Consider the following 19,200-nt stretch of genomic DNA (forward strand, 5'->3'; position numbering starts at 1 on the left):
TTGCTTTGTGGAAAAGCAAACAAAAGGGATAGGGAAGGAAGCAATTTTGCTCTTACCAGGGTTTTCAATAGGGAAGCAGTTTTATAAAGATATGTTTCAGTTGACCTTTAGGCATTTGAGCTAAAATAAACTAATATTCTTGCTATTTTTTTGGTATCCTTCCCATATTATTCTGAATTAGTAATTTTTCATTCTGAAATATTAATGTCCTATTGCTTTATAATAGGCCTGGAAGTAGATATAAACAATTCATTTCCCTTCCTTCAAAAACTAACATGAAAGGAATGGTATGATAAAGAATTAAAGTAAAACTTGTCTTGACAAAATGATGGTTATGAGATTGTATAAACGAAGTACTTATTCATACTACATGAGTGAGCCTTTGAAAATAATATGCTAAGTGAAAAAAGCCAGACACGTATTATATTATTCCATTTACATGAAATGTTCAGAGTAGGCAATCCATTGACAAAATAGATTAGTGGTTACTAGGGGCTGGAGGGAGGGGGAAATTGGAAAGGATCACTAATAGATACAGATTTCTTTTGAGGATGATGGCAGTGTTCTGAATTAGATAGTGATGATGGGGGGAAAGCCCCACTGAACTGTATACCTTTAGATGGTAAAATTTATGCTATAATCTCAGTTTTTAAATTGCATGATTTTAAAATCACTTTATGAGTGAGTTTGGGAGTTTTCTTGGACTAAAGATAAGAGATTAAATTTTGTGGTTCCCAATAGCAGCCCCCACACACCAGCCATGATCTCCAGCCCCCTCTTCAGTGCTGCGCAGAGGCTTTACATGCTTGCTCCCAGCCTCAGCCTGTCAGTTCATAGACACACATGAGAAATACTGGAGTAGGTGAGAATCACTGTTTTCATAAGAACCTTTCTGAAATGTTATCTGTTGTCATCGACCATACTTTGGGACAGAAGTAAACAAAATGGTGCTTAGGAAAGTTGAAAACAGCTAGTAAATTCTTCTGTCAGGAGAAGGGAAGTTATGAAGACAGCAGATCAAGATCATTGAGTAACCCTTCAGAACTTGATGAACTCATGAATAAAGTATATGAGATGAGCTATACACAAAATATAGTAATGGGTATAGAAACGGGATCATCAGATAAGTCAGTTTGAACAACTTTGCCTAGCATAGTTTGTCTTAAACTAGTGATCAGTTAGATATTTGAGAAAAAAATTTAGCAGCCTTTATGGGATACAGCACTCTCTTTGTAACTGATATTAGAAGGAAAGATCCTTTAACAATTTGTGTCTTTTGTACAACAATCTAGTAATTTCTAAAATGGAGTCTACCTATAATTTAAGAAGTTACAGTATTATCTTTAATAAAAATTAGTTGAGGAACATGTGTTTTCAAGGTAACATTGTTATCTTTTTAAAGGCCTTAAATAATACTTGTGACTAGTGCTTACATCTGTCCCTAAATTTGTACCAGAATCCTTAACTTGTCCTCTGGAAATACGGTAAGTTTTGGTGAGCTGTACGGAGTCACGTGAAGAACAGTACTGTCTGAAGTTTCGCAGTGTGGTGCTTTCGCTCGTGCTGGTTTTCTATACAGGAAACAGCAGCCTTGCTACACAAAAATAATAGGACATCACATAGCTCTGTTAATTAAATGTAAGTTTCACATTTGGAGTCCTACAAAGAAAACTATGGAGCTAAGTTGAAAACAGATAAGAAGTGGCCAGACATTTCCTGTTTACCAAAAATTAAATCTGTAACTGCCTTAAATTTGTTTTCCATTTTTAGCCACAGTCAGACTTGTTGGGGCTTATTCAAGTCATGATTGTGGTGTTTGGAGATGAACCTCCTGTCTTCTCTCGTCCTACTGTTTCAGCATCCTATCCACCATACCAGGCAACAGGGCCACCAAATAGTAAGTAGAATTGAGATTTGATTTTTAAACTCGTATAAACAAAAGAAAACAGAAAATCTTATAAAATAACTTTTTTTAATGACTTCCCTTTGCTTTTTAGCTTATCAAGTTAGTGGATTTTTTGGAGGTATTCTGAGGCCCCACATCTGCATGTACAGATTCCCAACAAAGACTGGCATTTGGGCTTTCGTTTGTGGGTAGAAATCTTAACTATGGATGTGCTGGATTCCAAAATGGAGGAGAAAGAATGCTGGAATAGAGCTGGAATTTTTTTTTTTAATTATGCATGCCATGGAATAGCTTTATTGATCAATTTGGAGGCAGATACAACCTGAAAGGCAATCTGACCTCTCCTTTTCTTTGCAACTCCAGGATCAGCGTTGTAGATAATAATCAATTACAAAATCAACTATATCATTCATGTTCAGCTATTCTGGGTATACACAATGACCTAGCTCTCAGCTTTCTTCTCTTGAGTACAGCCAATTCATTTTACTTTGAGTCCAGGGGGTGGGGCATGGAGTCGGTATAAATTCTCCCCTAATTGGTGTACATTATCTCTATTATTTCTGGATTTTTTTTTTTAATAATTCTTACTGATACTTTAAAATCACCATAGATAATTGAGAGTTGGTTGTACTTTTTTTGACTTTACTAAACCTGTTTATTGTGTTTTGAGTTGTGGTTTGTTTTTTTTTTTAACAGATTTTGTTTGATATTATAATTAACCAAATTTATTTATCTTATAAGTTAGATTACATGAGCTTTCATTTTCCTTCTGCTGAAAATTATCCTCTTCCTCTTTTATTCATTCTATCTTGAGTAGCATCTTGACTCACAAGCTGAATGGAAATCTAACAGAATTTCCTGAATCCTTTTCCTTCCCTGCTTTCCCAGAAAAGGTTTGGATGTAGCATTTTGTAGCTCTTTTAATAAAGTAGATTCTAGGGATTTTTTTGGTCCAGAAATTTGTTTTCATTTTAATAAATTCTGTTGACTTTAATACACAAGATTAATCCTGCCCATCTTAGTTTGAAATGCCAAATATTTCCTAGCTCATCATTCATATTTATTTGCTCAAATAACACAGCCAGTGACCACTTACAATAAAGGTAAGCAAGTTAGTCTCCTAAGCAACATATTTTTCCTAAATTTCTTCTAGTTTTATATTAACATGGGAAGTGCAGCGTTCTCGAAAGAGATCTCACCAAACAGATTACTGTTACAATTCCATTTTGTACTCATTCATTGTAAATCACTAAACAGTCTAGAGCTAATATATGTAAATTAGTAAAAGAGACCAACTTACTGTCTACCCAATACTTTTTTTTCAATACTTTTTATACACTTAAACAATATTCTTTATTATTAGGTATGACTGCAAAGAAATGAAGGTTTGAATTCTGTCCTACACATAAACATCAAGGAATAGCCGACAAATTTGGATCCATACTTAAACAAATACGATCTTCTAGTTGAAAAATTATGTACTTTTATTATTAGCATCATTATCTTTAAATATTTTTGATCTTTGGTTTTAGGATGACTTTTGAGTTAGGTAGAAGTCACACCAAAAAAGTGTGCTATGGCCAAACCTCATTTTTTGACAGTAATAGTCAACACTTAATCAGTGGTAACTGTGAGACACAGACAAACACTTCATATTCTTATTTAATCCTTATGTCTGTTATGCTTATTTGTATTCCATTTTATTCTAGCTCTGAAATTATTTCACCTCATTATCTGCTTCCTTATCAGTCTTGGACTCAGATAACTTTTGTTGTTTCCCAAAATCAAAATTTAAAGAGTTTGGTCAAATTACTTGCTTTGCAGAACCTTAGAAAAGGAAAAGTACTTATAATTATGAGAAAATTGCTTATAATGGTGAAATGTCATTTATATGTGTGCGAGAGAAACTAACATGGGAAGAGAAACTAGTAAGTGACTGTACATGTTGCTGATACCTAATAGTGGCCGGCCTCATCTTTTGGTATTCATAAAGATCAACCGTGTTTTGACCCAGGAAGAAGAAATGTTTTATGAGACTTAGCAGTTGTGACATTTTGGAAAGTGTTTTCCCTTTCTGAAATAGCATTAAACATCATCCTTAGCTTCATTTTTCTTAAGAAAAAATTTACTTATGATACCTATAGATATATCTTAACAGGAAGACTATGAACACTGATACTTGGGGATGTAAGCTCAGCAACTCTGATAAAGACTTTTAAGGTCTGTAGTCAGAGCCCAGCAAGCTTCTGCCATCTACTTGCATTATGTCCTCCAAAAATTTATTTCTCGAAGGTTCCACCTCTCTTCAAGCCTTTGTGTACTATTCATCTGTTCGATCACTCTTGTTTACCACTACATCCTGTGTTGAAATTAGCTACCTCCTGTACGATCCCATCAGAGAAGGCAGTGGCACCCCACTTCAGTACTCTTGCCTGGAAAATCCCATGGATGGAGGAGCCTGGTGGATTGCAGTCCATGGGGTTACTAAGAGTTGGACATGACTGAGCTACTTCGCTTTCACTTTTCACTTTCATGCATTGGAGAGGGAAAGGGCAACCCATTCCAGTGTTCTTGCCTGTGAATCCCAGGGACGGGGGAACCTGGTGAGCTGCCATCTGTGGGGTCGCACAGAGTCAGACACGACTGAAGCGACTTAGCAGCAGCAACAGTACGATCCCATATAACACTCTGTATTCATCCTGTCATAACACTTGTCCCTCTGTATTGATACTCCTTTGTTTATCTCCTCGTAAGACTATAAGCAGCTTGAGGCTAGGAAGTCTTTTTTTTTTTTTGTCCAATCTGGTACCTTTCATAGGAAGGCACTAAAATATTTATTGATTGAATTAATAGCTAATTCATCATTATATTCAGTGAAAAAAATTTCACTGAGGATAATTTGATTCTCAGACAAGTCATTTCTAGTTAAGGCTGAAATTCTCTTTTTCTTCCTGTGTTGGTTAGCTTCTTGGCACCACTGACTAGCTTCTATATCATTAGTGTTCTCTTTAAAATATATATAAAACATTCTTTTAAGCATGCTAGCTTTGAACCCCTTAGTATTCCCCCTTAGTATTTCCAAGCTTTTGTTTGGTTTTAACTAATCTAGGTGAATATAAGTTCTGTGTAGGACTTCTTAATAGTAATCTGAAGTCCTTTAAAATCTTCACTGAAGCCAACAAAACCAACTGTGCTAATTGGTCAACGTAATCTTATAATAAATATCAAAAGATATCTTAGATATAATAAAGAGGTCACTTTGTAAGAAGCTGACCTTGACCCCTTCCTCCAAATTCCAAACTGAATTGACTCCTGTCTCAGATTGTAGATTCCTTTAGGCTTGAAGAGCTAACCAAGTTGACCTGTTGGCCAGTTATTCCTTGTTGGGATTGTCATGTGTGTTGTCATAAGTCATGTTTAATGCTTTTAGAATTAATGTGATTTGAAGATACTTATTAGCTGTAGTAAAGAACTAATATGGATGGAGTGTTTTGTTGGCAAGATTTGAATTCTTTACCTGTATGAAATATTGCTGTGGTTTGATGGTGATGTAAGTCTTATTTAATAACCTGTATATCCAGGACTATGTGCATATTTTAAAATGTTAAAAATTATTTTTAGCTTCCTACATGCCAGGCATGCCAAGTGGGATTTCTGCATACCCATCTGGGTACCCTCCCAATCCCAGGTAATGAAAAAATATCTTTTGAATAATTGTTTTAGAAATTCTGTTAGATCTAGAATGAAATAATGGGTGCTAACTAGGGCATTAAAGTAAATTTGGTTGTAATTTAATGGAAGGTAAAGCTCAGTATATTGGTGAAATTTTATCATATGTACATAGTTGAACAGGAGTTTTTTCCATTCTAAGGAAATGCAGCTCTGTTCTATTTACAGAGAGGAAAGGGGTGGGAAATGACGATGATCTTGATTAGTTTTAGACCTTGAAATCCTTGCTTCTTTCCTTTTGAGAACTCTGTATATCCATTGTAATTAGGTGAAAGATTAATGGAATACTAATTATGATTTCAGTCATGGAGAAAAATATTTTAATATTTTAAAAAACTTTTAAAAAACTGACCTTTTCTGTAAACTATAGGGAATGAATTAATAGTTCATATGATGGGGTCACTCTTGTCCACATGATATTTACTTATTCAGTTCATGGACTATTATTTATTCAGTTTTTTGCCAACCTTTATTATCCATGTGATAATATTATAGAAGTAAATTAATAATAAAATCATTGTGTGAATAATACATGTGAGAAAAATCAGTAAGAAATAATTATTAACCCATGTTTTAAATGTGTGCCTGTTTTAGTGGTAATCTAGGAGTAGTTTCCACTCTTTGGGGTTAACTTAGAATCCAAGGTGGTCTTGGGACTGGCTTAGAATGCAAGACAGGCCTATACTTGGTGCCCAGATGAAATATACAGCTACTCGAAATTAATAAGAATTAACAAAATTTTAACCCTCAATTCTCAGCTTCAAAAAACCCTCACAAATATATGCAGCTAAATTTCCTCAACACCTGCCATAAGTAAACATATGTATGTACATATATAATATGCTGACTCTTATAAGTTAAATTTAGCAAGGATATTTATTTGGGGGCCTTTCTTAGTTTCAGGGACTAGCTTAATAAGGTAGTAAATATTCTTTTACATTTAGATGAGTAAGCAGAGACTAGATGAACACCCATCAGAGACAAGAGAGACAGATTCCTATGGTGGCTATATGCAGTAACAGGTTATCAGTTTTAGATTTCTTAAGGCTGTTAATTTTCTGATTAAGTTACAGAAATGGAATTCTGTCTGAAGCCTTGAAATTATAAGCCTTTATAGTCAACAGTTGCTAGTAAACTAGAATGAACTTCAGGTACATAGGGAATGATTATTAGAAGCACAATAAGGAAATGGACTTCTGAACAATAAAGCCACTTCAAAAAAGACTCGTAGATAAAAATGAAGGCTGAAAATATTGACAGAAATGTGAATCATATTCATTTAATCTTACATAACCTTTAAAGTGTCTTTTGTAAGGTTATTTGTAAGAAGTTGCTTTTTGAGGCATCTATTTTTCAGAGATTTAATGGGGTTGTGTGTGTGATGTAACTTTTAATCTCATGACATGCTGATGAGTTGTTAAAGGTAACTATTCAAATTGCTGTCTGTATCTTTCGGCCTGTGAAAGGTCTTGGCAGAAGAGAACCTCTTTCCCTTCTTCCTTTATCCTAAAGGATAGTTAATAAGTCAGTGACTCAAGAATCTGTATTTTTAAAACAATGAATATGAGATTATTTATTCTTGTTATAGAAAGTTGGACTAGATAACCTCTAAGGTCTCTTTCAAATTTTAAGATCTTTTGAAAGTTTTATTTAGCACCTGCAGCATGTATACAAGGAAATTAAAAAGTATGTCAAGAATAGTGTGAGTATGGGTATATATCCTAGCAAGCATGTATTATTAGAAAGAGTTTCTGATAGCAGAAAAGACAGAAAGTGGTAAATGCTGTGATAAAGTGAGCTTTAAAGGAGAGGCCACATCTGACTTGGAGGTGGGTGATCAGAGGCAGCTTCGTAAATGAGGGAACTGATTTATGAGGATGACCTTAAGAAGAAAAGAAGGCATTTAGAGGTGGAGGGAGTGGCAAACAGTAATAACATTTTACAGCTGAGAGGAAACTTATTAGTCATCAAGTTCTGCAACTCATTTTATGTAGTCACAGGTATGATATGGAAACCAGAAAAAAAAAAAAAAAGAAATCCCAGCAAAGATTAAGGAAACACCCTAATATGGCAGGAAAATACAGGATTATGAGTAGGAGAATTGAAAAGAATAAAGGTGCAACTTTCATGGAATATGAGTACTACATGCTAGGAAATTAGAATGGAAAAGTTCTCACAAAATATCTGTTGCTTTCAGTTCTGATATTGTTGGATTGCCTTTAGAAAAACTCAGGTTGCTTTCTGCTACTGTGAGGGTGGCCCTCAAATAACCAGGGCCAAGGGGCTTCCCTGGCAGTTCAGTGGTTAAGACTCTGTGCTTCCACTGTAAGGGGCATAGTTGATTGGGGAGCTAAGATCCCGCATGCTGTGGGCCAAGAAAAAGCAAACAGAAACCACGGCCAAGCAAGAAGTTTCATTAAATAAAGTGTCATTAATGGAATTTCTTTAGAACTTCACTTAAATAGGCAACTGTAGCTCTAAAACTGGAAAGTCATGAACTCGTAAAACAATGGAATATCCAGCTTAGCTTCCTGGGCTTCTTAAAGACACTGTAAAGTTTGGCCATCGCAGTATTTAATGCTTTCTGTCCTTGTCTTTAGTGGTTACACAGGCTGTCCCTACCCACCTGGTGGGCAGTATCCTGCAACAACAAGTTCCCAGTACCCTTCCCAGCCTCCTGTGACCACTGTTGGTGAGTACCCTTCAAAACTGTGTTTCTACTCAGAAGGAAATTCAGTCTCCTGTTGTGAAAAGTGCATTTCACTTTTCTTTTTATTGATAAGTTTGACATGTAACATTGTGTAAGTTTAAGGAGTGCAGTGTGTTGTTTTGATAGATTTATGTGTTACAATGTGATTGCATTATAGCAGCACTAATTACATAATTACTGTGCACTGTTATACTCCGTATCCATTATACAGTGTGTTAGAGCGCTGTGGTTTACTGCTGCTGCTGTTGCTGGTTAGCCACTCAGTCGTGTCTGACTCTTTTGTGACCCCTTGGACTGAAGCCCACCAGGCTCCTCTGTCCACGGGCTTTCCCAGACAAGAATACTGGAGTGGGTTGCCATTTCCCTGGGGCATCTTCCCAACCCAGGGATTGAATCCACATCTCCTGCATTGTCAGGCAGATTCTTTACCACTGAGCCACCAGGGAAACCCCTATGGTTTATTACTTGTTACAGATTTGTACCCTTAAATGCCATCAATTTTATCACCCTCCTCCCATTTCACTTTTACATATGAATTGTTAGAGTACTCTTTCTTTTTAGAGCTAAAACTCTTAATGGTCAGTGCCCTATATTCTAAATCTTAGAAGTGATTTATCATCATATAAATGAGCCTTCTACCAGAGGATGCAAATAAATTTGATTGATTCTTAATCACTTTTTCCTGCGTTTTTATTGGTGAACCTTGTATGTGTTGAACTATTAACAGATTCTTAGGTTTTCCAGCCTGGTTATATGTAAAGATAGATTTGCATTTTTAATCAAAACCACAATGAGGTACCATTACATGCCAGTCAGGATGGCTGCTATCCAAAAGTCTACAAGCAATAAATGCTGGAGAGGGTGTGGAGAAAAGGGAACCCTCTTACACTGTTGGTGGGAATGCAAATTAGTACAGCCACTATGGAAAACAGTGTGGAGATTTCTTAAAAAGCTGGAAATAGAACTGCCATATGACTCAGCAATCCCACTTCTGGGCATACACACCAAGGAAACCAGATCTGAAAGAGACACGTGCACCCCAATGTTCATCGCAGCACTGTTTATAATAGCCAGGACATGGAAGCAACCTAGATGCCCGTCAGCAGACGAATGGATGAGGAAGCTGTGGTACATATACACCATGGAATATTACTCAGCCATTAAAAAGAATTCATTTGAATCACTTCTAATGAGATGGATGAAACTGGAGCCCATTATACAGAGCGAAGTAAGCCAGAAAGATAAAGACCATTACAGTATACTAACACATATATATGGAATTTAGAAAGATGGTAGTGATAACCCTATATGCAAAACAGAAAAAGAGACTCAGATGTATAAAACAGACTTGTGGACTCTGGGAGGAGGCGAGGGTGGGATGTTTCAAGAGAACAGCGTCGAAACATGTATATTATCTAGGGTGAAACAGATCACCAGCCCAGGTTGGGTGCATGAGACAAGTGCTCGGGCCTGGTGCACTGGGAAGACCCAGAGGGATTGGGTGGAGAGGGAGGTGGGAGGGGGGACCGGGATGGGGAATACATGTAACTCCATGGCTAATTCATTTCAATGTATGACAAAAACCACTGCAATGATGTAAAGTAATTAGCCTCCAACTAATAAAAATAAATGGAAAAAATTTAAAAAAAAGATCTGCATTTTTAGGAGAAGAAAGCACCATTGGGAAATATGAGTGGGTCAGGTAAGACCTGTTATTTCTGACCAGTAGTTCTTGGTTTTTTATGTTGCTTATTAGTAGAGTTACCTGAAATGTAATTTTCTTCAACTGAGAAAATGAAGGTGATACAGGAACTTCTGCAGACTCCCACCACCCTTCGTGACTGTCTACCACCACCTGTACCACCGTATTTGCCTTTTCCCTGTTCTTAAAGAGAGTGGGTCTTTCCCATTCTATTGTTTTCCTCTCTTTCTTTGCATTGTTCATTTAAGAAGGTCTTTTTATCTCTCTTTGCTATTCTTGAGAACCCTGTTAAATATTTTTCCCTTTCTCCCTTGCCTTTCACTTCTCTTCTTTCCTCAGCTATTTGTAAAGCCTTCTCAGATAGTCACTTTGCCTTCTTGCTTTTCTTTTTCTTTGGGATGATTTTGGTCACTGTCTCCTGTACAACAATGTTAGGAATCTCCGTCTGTAGTTTTTCAGGCACTCTCTCTGCCAACTATCTTTGGCACAGTGGTTGGGACACAGACTTGGATTACTGTCCAACATTAAACCATTAATGTTGAATGGTTGCCTTGGAAACAAACCAAGATCATTTTGTTGTTTTTGAGATTGCACTTAAGTACTGCATTTTGGACTCTTTTGTTGATCATGAAGGCTACTCCATTTCTTCTAAGGGATTCTTTCCTACAGTAGTAGATATAATGGTCATCTAAATTCGCCAATTCTCATCCATTTTAGTTCACTGATTCCTGTTAACTCTTGCCATCTCCGGCTTGACCACCTCCCATTTACCTTGATTCGTGGACCTAACATTCCAGGTTCCTACGCAGTATTATTCTTTACAGCTTTGGACTTTATTTTCACCACCAGACACATCCACAACTGAGCGTTGTTTCCGCTTTGGCCCATCTGCTTCATTCTTTCATGGAGCTAATAATTGCCCTCTTCTCTATCCCAGAAGCATATTGGACACCTTCCAACCTGGGGGGCTCATCTTCTGGTGTCATATATTTTTTGTCTTTTCATACCGTTCATGGGGTTCTCATGTCAAGACACTTAAGTGGGCTGCCATGTCTTCCTCGAGTGGACCAGGTTTGTCAGAACTCTTTACTGTGACCCGTCTCTCTTAGGTGGCCCTGCACAGCACGGCTCATAGCGTCAGTGAGTTATACAGGCCCCTTTGCCACAAGGCTGTGACCCTTGAAGCTATCACCTCCATGATGCCTACTTAATACTCTGATTTTGGCATCATCCTTGATTTTTCATCAGGAACCTGTTATTTTCAAAATATATCTAGAATCTGATCATATCCAGTGCTGATACGAGTCACCATTCTCTCTGATTTACTTCAAAAGCCTTCTTCTATCCTTAGCCCCTACATCTGTTTTTAGCATAACAGCTAGAATGATCCTATTAAAAGATAAATAAATTATATCACTTCTCTGCTCAAAACCTTCCAAGGTTTCCTGTTTCACTGAGAATTCATTCCACATTTCTGAGGCTTAGAAGGCCCTTTATGATCCTGCTTTCCTCCCCATTACTTCTGACCTCATCTCCTACTCATCTCCTTCTACTCTTGTGTTTTAGGATTTGTCCACTGCCTGTTTCCTTTGCAAGGAGTAGTCAGGCCTACCCTGACCAGTCTATTCTCACCACCACCCCATACATGTATACAAAATGTGGAACATCTAGCAAGTTCATACAGGTTTTTCTGTAAAATGGGAAAATCCAAACGACGTTTTTGGCCAACCCAGTAGATTCTTGTGAAGTTTACTTTTCTGTTACATTTTCTGATAGATTGTAACCATCCTGATATCTGTTGTAAATATCCCTCCCTCCCAGCAAAAGTGTTTTCTTCAGTTGTTTTTGTCATTGATACATTCTAATTGAGATTCTAGTGGCATTGGTTTTGTTTTTTAAAAATATTCTCATCTGTCTGCCTCATCCTTCTGTAATACAGGTCCTTTTTTTTCCAGTGTAATTTTATCTATCTGTTTTTGACTGTGCTGGGTCTTCATTGCTGTGTGCGGGTGTTGCTGGCTGCTCTTCGTTGTGGCGCGCTGGCTTCTCACTGCGGTGGCTTCTTGTGGGGTACAGTCTTCAGCACACGGGCTTCAGAAGTTGCAGCTCACAGGCCCTAGAGCACAGGTGCAATAGTTGTGACGCACTGGCTTAGTTGCTGTGCAGCATGTGGAATGTTCCTGGACCAGGGATCAAACCTGTATCCTGTGCATTGGCAGGCAGAGTCTTAACCCTTTAGCAGCAGGGAAGTCCTACAATGTAATTTAAATGCTTGGGTTAGAAACCTGATGATGGGAGATCTTTAATCCAATAAGCAAAATGTACTAATTCTTATTAAGTTCTCCGTTTTGGCTCAGGCATCATCAATTAATAGTGCTGTTTGTTAACCCTATATTTCTCATTGAGATGATGGTATCTGATTTGTAGAGAACCTCAGTTTCCAAAGATCTTTTATGTTAACCTATTTCAATGCAATAGGTATGAAGCATTTTATAGCTTAGAATAAATGACATCCATATAACAAGAAATAGGAATATGGGGAAAATGGTATATTTTGAATCAAATCTAATGTTTGTTTTTAGAACAAGTTATCAAAGCAATATTTTATTGTATTTCTAAGAGTACTTTCTTAGAAAGTCTGGAAACAACTTATCATTCTATGATTATCTATAATATCCTTCATGTTGCTTTTCTACCCTTTGTTGCTTGTCTACTTGATTTTTTTCATCATATTTTAGTAGTACATTGTGAAAAACACTCTTGAACTTCAAAATTGTCATAAAGGAAAGCAGAAACATTAAAGTATCATTTGAATATTAGAGTTCACAAGTAGTTAACATTTTCTCAGTCTGCCAGGGGTCATCAGGATTTGCACTATTATTTTTGTACTGTTGAGGCATGAGAAAGAATTGATGTGTTTCTTTATCCTTTGTGGAACTTGGTAGTGGAAAGATTTTGATCTTACGATGTAAAGCACGACTTGTTTCAAGGCATTGTTCATTAACTCGTACCTTATCAGCGTGGGTGCCGTGCAGTATTGAACAGTGTTGAAGTAAAAGAACCACTTAAAAGGAATTGATAGAGATCACTTTTTTTTTTTTAAGGAACCAACACTTTCATTTGCATTTATTTTTTGCGACATTATTCCCAGACTGTAAGTTTTGTTTCTCCGTTTCTTCTGGGATCTTTCTCTTCCGGGCAGCCTCCTCTTCTGGTTTAGGAGCAGTCTGTTCTTTCTCAGTTAGGAGCATCAGTGAGGCAGGGAGAGCTCGGAGACTGCCCGATCCCACTGTGAGCTCTGTAAGGCCTGCCCTGCGTTCTGGGGACTTTGTTCACCTGAATGTGCTCAGTGAGCAGAGAATCTAAGCCTTTAGATTCTCTTTAGGTGTATTCTAAATTTAGGTGTAAGATTCTCTCTTAGGTGTATCTTTAGATACACCTAAGCTCTTCAGTTCAGCTTTACTCTTTGCATTTTTGAGCATGTGCAGTAAAAATTCAGTATTCTGTCTGGGCCGTCAATCCTGCATCCAGCCCCAGTGTTTGGCCTGTGCACACCTACTAGCTCCATCGCTGTGACGACGGAACGGCACATGTCGTTTCTGTAGAGTGATATCCTTCAGATACTTGTGGCTTTTTGGATATGCATACCCGTAATGGCCTGGGCAGTTTCACCAGTGTTCTTAAACTGAATGTGAAGATTTGAACTTTTGGTTTGCTTGATTTTGTGGGGTTTTCTGGGTCAAGTGAATAGCACATCATTTTTAGAGGTCATCTTAGGCTGCTTACCAGAAGAGCGAGATTACGTTCTGTATAGCAGTCTCTTCTGAAATAATGCAAAAGACTGAGGATTGATGCAGATCTTGGGGCTTAAAACAGCTTTTTCTGACTCTATTCCATGTAGATTTTGAACAACATTTAAAAGAAAATAAAATTTGTTTTGTCATTTCATTTTATACCTTTTTGGTTACCTCTCAGACAGCTTCTGGCCTAACCTGACCTTTAAAATTACATTCATGAGATTGATGCTCACTGAGGGCATTGACTAAGCAGTGACAGCAGCTGTTGAATAATGAAAAGCCTTTTGATAGTGCTTTTCTATCAGGTCTGGGCAACTGTAGTGATATTTTAATAACATTTATATTATTTAATGAGGGAAAAAATCATGATCTGTAACTTAAATTCTTCCTTGAAGTTCTTATAAGATCAGGTTTATTTTTTTGATGTCATCTTTGCACTTCACTATCAAAAACATTTTCTCCTAGAAGATCAGTGGGGAAAGATGAGGAATTTGGATGGTTTTCCTGAGATTTCCTGCCCATTATTTATTAACAAAGCATCAGAAGGAAGGTGAACTTTCCTTGATATCTAAAAAAGATTAAAATTTTTAATTTGTTTTTTCAGATTCAAGTATATATTCCTTAAGACTGAAACATTTTTGTTAGGACTAGGCATATAACTTTTACCAGTTTTGGTATTGCCAAAACTATAAGAGAACTTGAACTCTGATCTTAAAGGCTTAAAACTACTGGACCATCACCAGATTATAAAGAATTAAGTTTAGGAGACAGCATTAGTATATGTTCTAATAGCAGATCCCAGAAGAAAGCAGAAGCAGGTATGAAGATGTGGTCATTTGTATGTTTCCAGGGCTGAAAAACAGGCACCTTGAAAAGCTTTGGTCCCCAGCAGGGAATTCCCATGGAGAAGGCCAAACTCTTTTGGGTAGCAAAGAGTGGCGTGATGTGGGACCAGTGACTTCCACCTTGATTCATGTTTAGCCCTCTCTGTCAGACTTCGGTGTCCTGGTGGTGCACTCAGGTGGCAGTCTAGGAGTGATGAAGTTGTTGGATATTACGGTCCAAAGTAAGAAAGACTTAAGATTTATCAAGCAGATGTTCAGGAATGTTACTGAAGTGTGGTGCCACTCAGAGGAACCTCCGCGTGTTTTGAATATACGTGTGGAGAAAGTCAGCCACCATACCGGCTCCTTTGTGAAGTTCATTAGAGGACGTACTGTCAGTACATCAAACACATGCATACATACACATGCCACCTACCACCTTTTCTTTATCTACTCATCTGTTCTTTTAGTTGAAGTGAAATGAAAGTTGCTCAGCTGTGTCCAGCTCTTTGCGACCCCGTGGACTATACAGTCCATGGAATTCTCCAGACCAGAACACTGGAGTGGGTAGCCTTTCCCTTCTCCAGGGGATCTTCCCAACCCAGGGATCAAACCCAGGTCTCCTGCATTGCAGGCGGATTCTTTACCAGCTGAGCATTGCATTGCAGGCGGATTCTTTACTAGCTGAGCCACGAGGGAAGCCCTTGTTTTTTCAGTTGTTTGTTTATTAATTTGGTCATTTAGTGTATAATTACTGAGTGCTTGCTACATACCAGGAGTAAGAACCCCACTGGGAACAACACAAAGTAACTTACTGCCTTCATGGAGTTTGCATTCCAGTGAGGGAAGACAGGAAACAAACTTACAGAAAATATACCGTGTGCCAGGTGGAGATACATGCCATCTAGGAACATTCAGGTTGAAGAGGGGCACAGGAAGACCGGGAGGCCGAGGACCGCCTCCTTTCCTCACCTCCTTCACGTCCACTCCGCTTACACGCTGGCCTCCTGCAGCCCTTGAGCAGCAGACACGCTGGTTTGCTGTTTCAGCCCCATCTGTGCTCTGCTTGTCTGTATGTGATCTGGAGATCTAGTCACTGCTGTTACCTCTGCTTGAAGAGTTCTCTCCAAGCCTGGAAAAAGGCTTCTATGCCTTATACTTTGAGGTGGGAGTATGTTTCTGGTTCAAGAACAGCAGCGGGGCCAGTGGTGTGAGTTAAGGGTGTGTGAGGAGATGGGGTCTGAAAGCAAATAGAGCTGGCTCAGGTGAGTCCTTGTGGGTCAGGGTGAGGCCTGTGGCTTTTCCTGTGTGTGAGCTGGGGAGCCATGGGCAGGCTTTGAGCAGAGGAGTGATCTGATCTGATTGATGTTCTAACAGATACCTCTGTGCAAGACCCTGGGAGGAAACGGTGGCCTCCTTGAAGAGGCCATTAAAAGAATCCAGGTCTGAGATGGTGGCTTGGACCTGTGTAAGGACAGAGGAGGTGGTCACATGTGTTGAAGAGGGGTATCCATTCATCTGCTGATGGATGCTGAGGTTGCTTCTGTATCTTGACTATTGTAAATAATGCTACAATACATAGGGGTGCATATATGTTTGAATCATTGTTTTTGTTTTCTTCAGAAAAATACCCAGGAGTGGAATTGCTGTATCATGTGGTGGTTTTATTTTTAATTTCTTTGAGGAATCTCCATACTGTTTTCTGTAGTGGATGCACCAATTTGCAATGTATGAGGGTTCCCTTTTCTCCGCATCCTCACCAGCACTTGTTCTCCTTTTGATAATAGCCATTCTGACTCTGTGGTTTTGATTGTAGTGCCGTGATGATTAGTGATGTTAAACTCTTTTCATGGCCATCTGTATGTCCTCTTCAGAGAAATGTCAGTTCAAGTCCTGCCCTGTTTTTTATCAGGTTGTCTTTTTTATCCTGAGTTGTATGAGTTCTTTGTATATTTTGGATCTTAACCCCTTATCCTTTTGCAGGTATCTTCTTCCATTCAGTAGGGTGCCTTTTTGTTTTGTTGATTGTTTCCTTTGCTCATCAAAAGCTTTTTTAGTTTGATGTAGTCCCATTTGGTTTTTTTCTTTTGGGTTTTTTCTGGGGGGGGTTGCTTTTTTTTTCTTTTAGGTTCCCTTACCTGAGGAGGCATATCCAAAAAAATGTTAAGACCAGTGTCAAAAAAGAGTACTGCCTGTGTTTTCTTTTTTTTTTTTAAGTTTCTTTCTTACAGTTGTATTTAGATATAATTGACATATAGTACTGTATAAGTTTAAAATGTACAGCATAATGATTTGACTTACTTACACCATGAAATGATTACCACAGTGAGTTTAATGAACATCTGCATCTCCTGTAGATACAAAAGGAAAAAAATACAAAAAAAAACAAGAACTCTTTAGGATTTACTCCTAACAGCTTTCCTATATAGCAACATTAATTACATTAATCATGTTGTATGTTTCATCCCTAGTATTGCCTGTGTTTTCTTCTAGGAGTCTTATGTTTCAGGTCTTACAAACATTTAAGTTTAATTCATTTTGAGTTTATTTTTGTATAGAGTGTGAGAAAGTAGTTCAGTTTGATTCTTTTACATGAAGCTGTCCAGTCTTTCCAAAACCACTTACTGAAGAGGCTGTCTTTCCCGTTCTGTATTCTTGCCTCTTTTGTCAGAGATCAGTTGACCATGTGAGTGTGGGTTTATTTCTGGGCTGTCTGTTGTGTCCCATTAATATGTCTGTCTGTTTTTATCCAAGCACCATAGTGTTTGGATTACTGAAAAGCTCTGTAGTATAGTTTGAAATCATGGAGCACGATACCTCTGGTTTTGTTCTTTAGTATTATAGATTTTTAAATTGTGCTCTTTCACAAAATAATCTAAAGGAATGACTGATTCTGACCCATTTTTTTAAGGATGGAATCTGTCCCTCAAATTAATTGGCCTTTGTGCTTAAACCTTGCTAGTAGCGTCTTTCATTATTATGATAGTAGCACCATTTTTTTTTTAAAATAGTTACTGCTTTGGTATCCTATTTTAATAAGGTCTGTACTTAACCTTCACTTTGAATACTTGAACTATTATGTAAATTAATTTAAGTCTTTTTTCTGCTATATGTTTATTTTCAAGAAGTGTTAACCTGCTCATGTTTTCCTTTTTTCTCATTGGTTGTGGTTATAGAAACTTTAGAGTATTTCTCTAATAGTATTTAAAAGATTTTTTAAAAAAATTAAGGTCCCCTGATTTCTTTGGAAGAAAGTTCCATGACCTGCCCAGAGCCTGGCCAGTAGTATTAACAGCTTACTTGTTCATAGACTATAAATAAAAAGCCCTTTGTAAGCAGCTTAAGGAATTTGCTTGATTTGTGTTTAATAGCATAAATCAGAATGACTTTGCTCATACAGTTGTTTGAAATGTTTCTGTTTCAGAGTGACCTGTTTTTTTGTTTTTATTATAAAAGGAACTAATATGGGCTTGATCCGGTGATCACTAGGGGCTTGACCTAGTTTCTGAGTAGATGGTCAATAAGCTTCTGTTTCAGATTGCTTAGGCACCGTAATTTGCTCTGTAGCACAAATGCCATTATTACTGAAGATGATTATGTGAGTCTTGAGCAGGTAACATCAGAAGTAAAAATGCTGGGGGGCAAATGACTCACTTTTGCTGGTTAGATGTGAGGTCAGGAAAGTTACTAGTTATTATGTATTTTTCTTTGGGGTTACCATTCTTTCCCTAATGAGCTTCTTTTTGAATTGTAGGAAGTAGTGATCATCAGTAGGTATTGTTAGGAGATAAATAAAACTGATTATCTTAAACTGTTTAAAAAATGGTTCTAAATCAGGAAGTGTACTTTATTGGCCCAGATTATTCATTGAATTATCAGATTGACTGAGTAGAGTATTGGTTTCCTAATAGTAGGAAAATTATCTCACTTCTTAAGGATTAAGGTTACTGATTGAATCCTATCTGACATTTAAATGAAGTTTTGTTTAGGATTGTTTCTCAAAATCTGTTACCTTTCCAATTGCTGCTAATCTGGAGTTGTAGAAGGGCCCTTCTGAAATCTGATTCTGCGTGAGTAAAGGTCAGTGTGCAGGGACTTGGGTTTGGCAGTTTGCCACAAACTCATTAATCCAAGGCTCATTATAACAAAAACTAAGATTTCTCTTAAGACATTTGAGAAGAAAAAAGGCTTTTTGAAACGTGATCAGGAAGAAGAAGAAAATTTTCTACCAAACTTTTTTCTTACTTGTTTACATAAACAATCTCTTTTTAAATGTATTATTTTTTCTTTTTAATAGGATAATTGCTTTGCATTGTGCTGGTTTCTGCTATACATCGTGTATCAGTCATTGCTGTGTGTGTGTATATATATACATATCCCCTCCCTCTAGAACCTCCCTCCCACCCCCCATAAACAGTCTCTTTAAGTGTCATGGTTCATTTAACTTTGAGCTTTAATCTGGGCTTTTCTCTTGGTGTTCACTTTTGATAACTTAATTACAATTCATTTCTTCTATTTAGAAAGTAGATGGG

The 19,200-nt window shown here is 37.5% G+C and overlaps 1 protein-coding gene across 2 annotated transcripts in view; it reads left to right on the plus strand.

The window, feature by feature from the left end:
• TSG101 (tumor susceptibility 101) overlaps nucleotides 1–19,200 on the plus strand; it is a 43,092-nt gene that overhangs the window by 15,763 nt on the left and 8,129 nt on the right. The window contains exons 5-8 of one of the 2 annotated variants that reach the window (XM_070457310.1): nucleotides 1,771–1,897; nucleotides 1,998–2,090; nucleotides 5,528–5,594; nucleotides 8,236–8,327. In XM_070457310.1, coding sequence (XP_070313411.1) covers nucleotides 1,771–1,897; nucleotides 1,998–2,090; nucleotides 5,528–5,594; nucleotides 8,236–8,327 — 379 coding nt within the window. The remainder of the gene's footprint in view (nucleotides 1–1,770; nucleotides 1,898–1,997; nucleotides 2,091–5,527; nucleotides 5,595–8,235; nucleotides 8,328–19,200) is intronic. The other variant, XM_070457311.1, reaches the window with a different exon arrangement.

This window comes from Odocoileus virginianus, chromosome 28 (assembly GCF_023699985.2).
Source record: "Odocoileus virginianus isolate 20LAN1187 ecotype Illinois chromosome 28, Ovbor_1.2, whole genome shotgun sequence".
Lineage (NCBI taxonomy): Eukaryota > Metazoa > Chordata > Mammalia > Artiodactyla > Cervidae > Odocoileus > Odocoileus virginianus.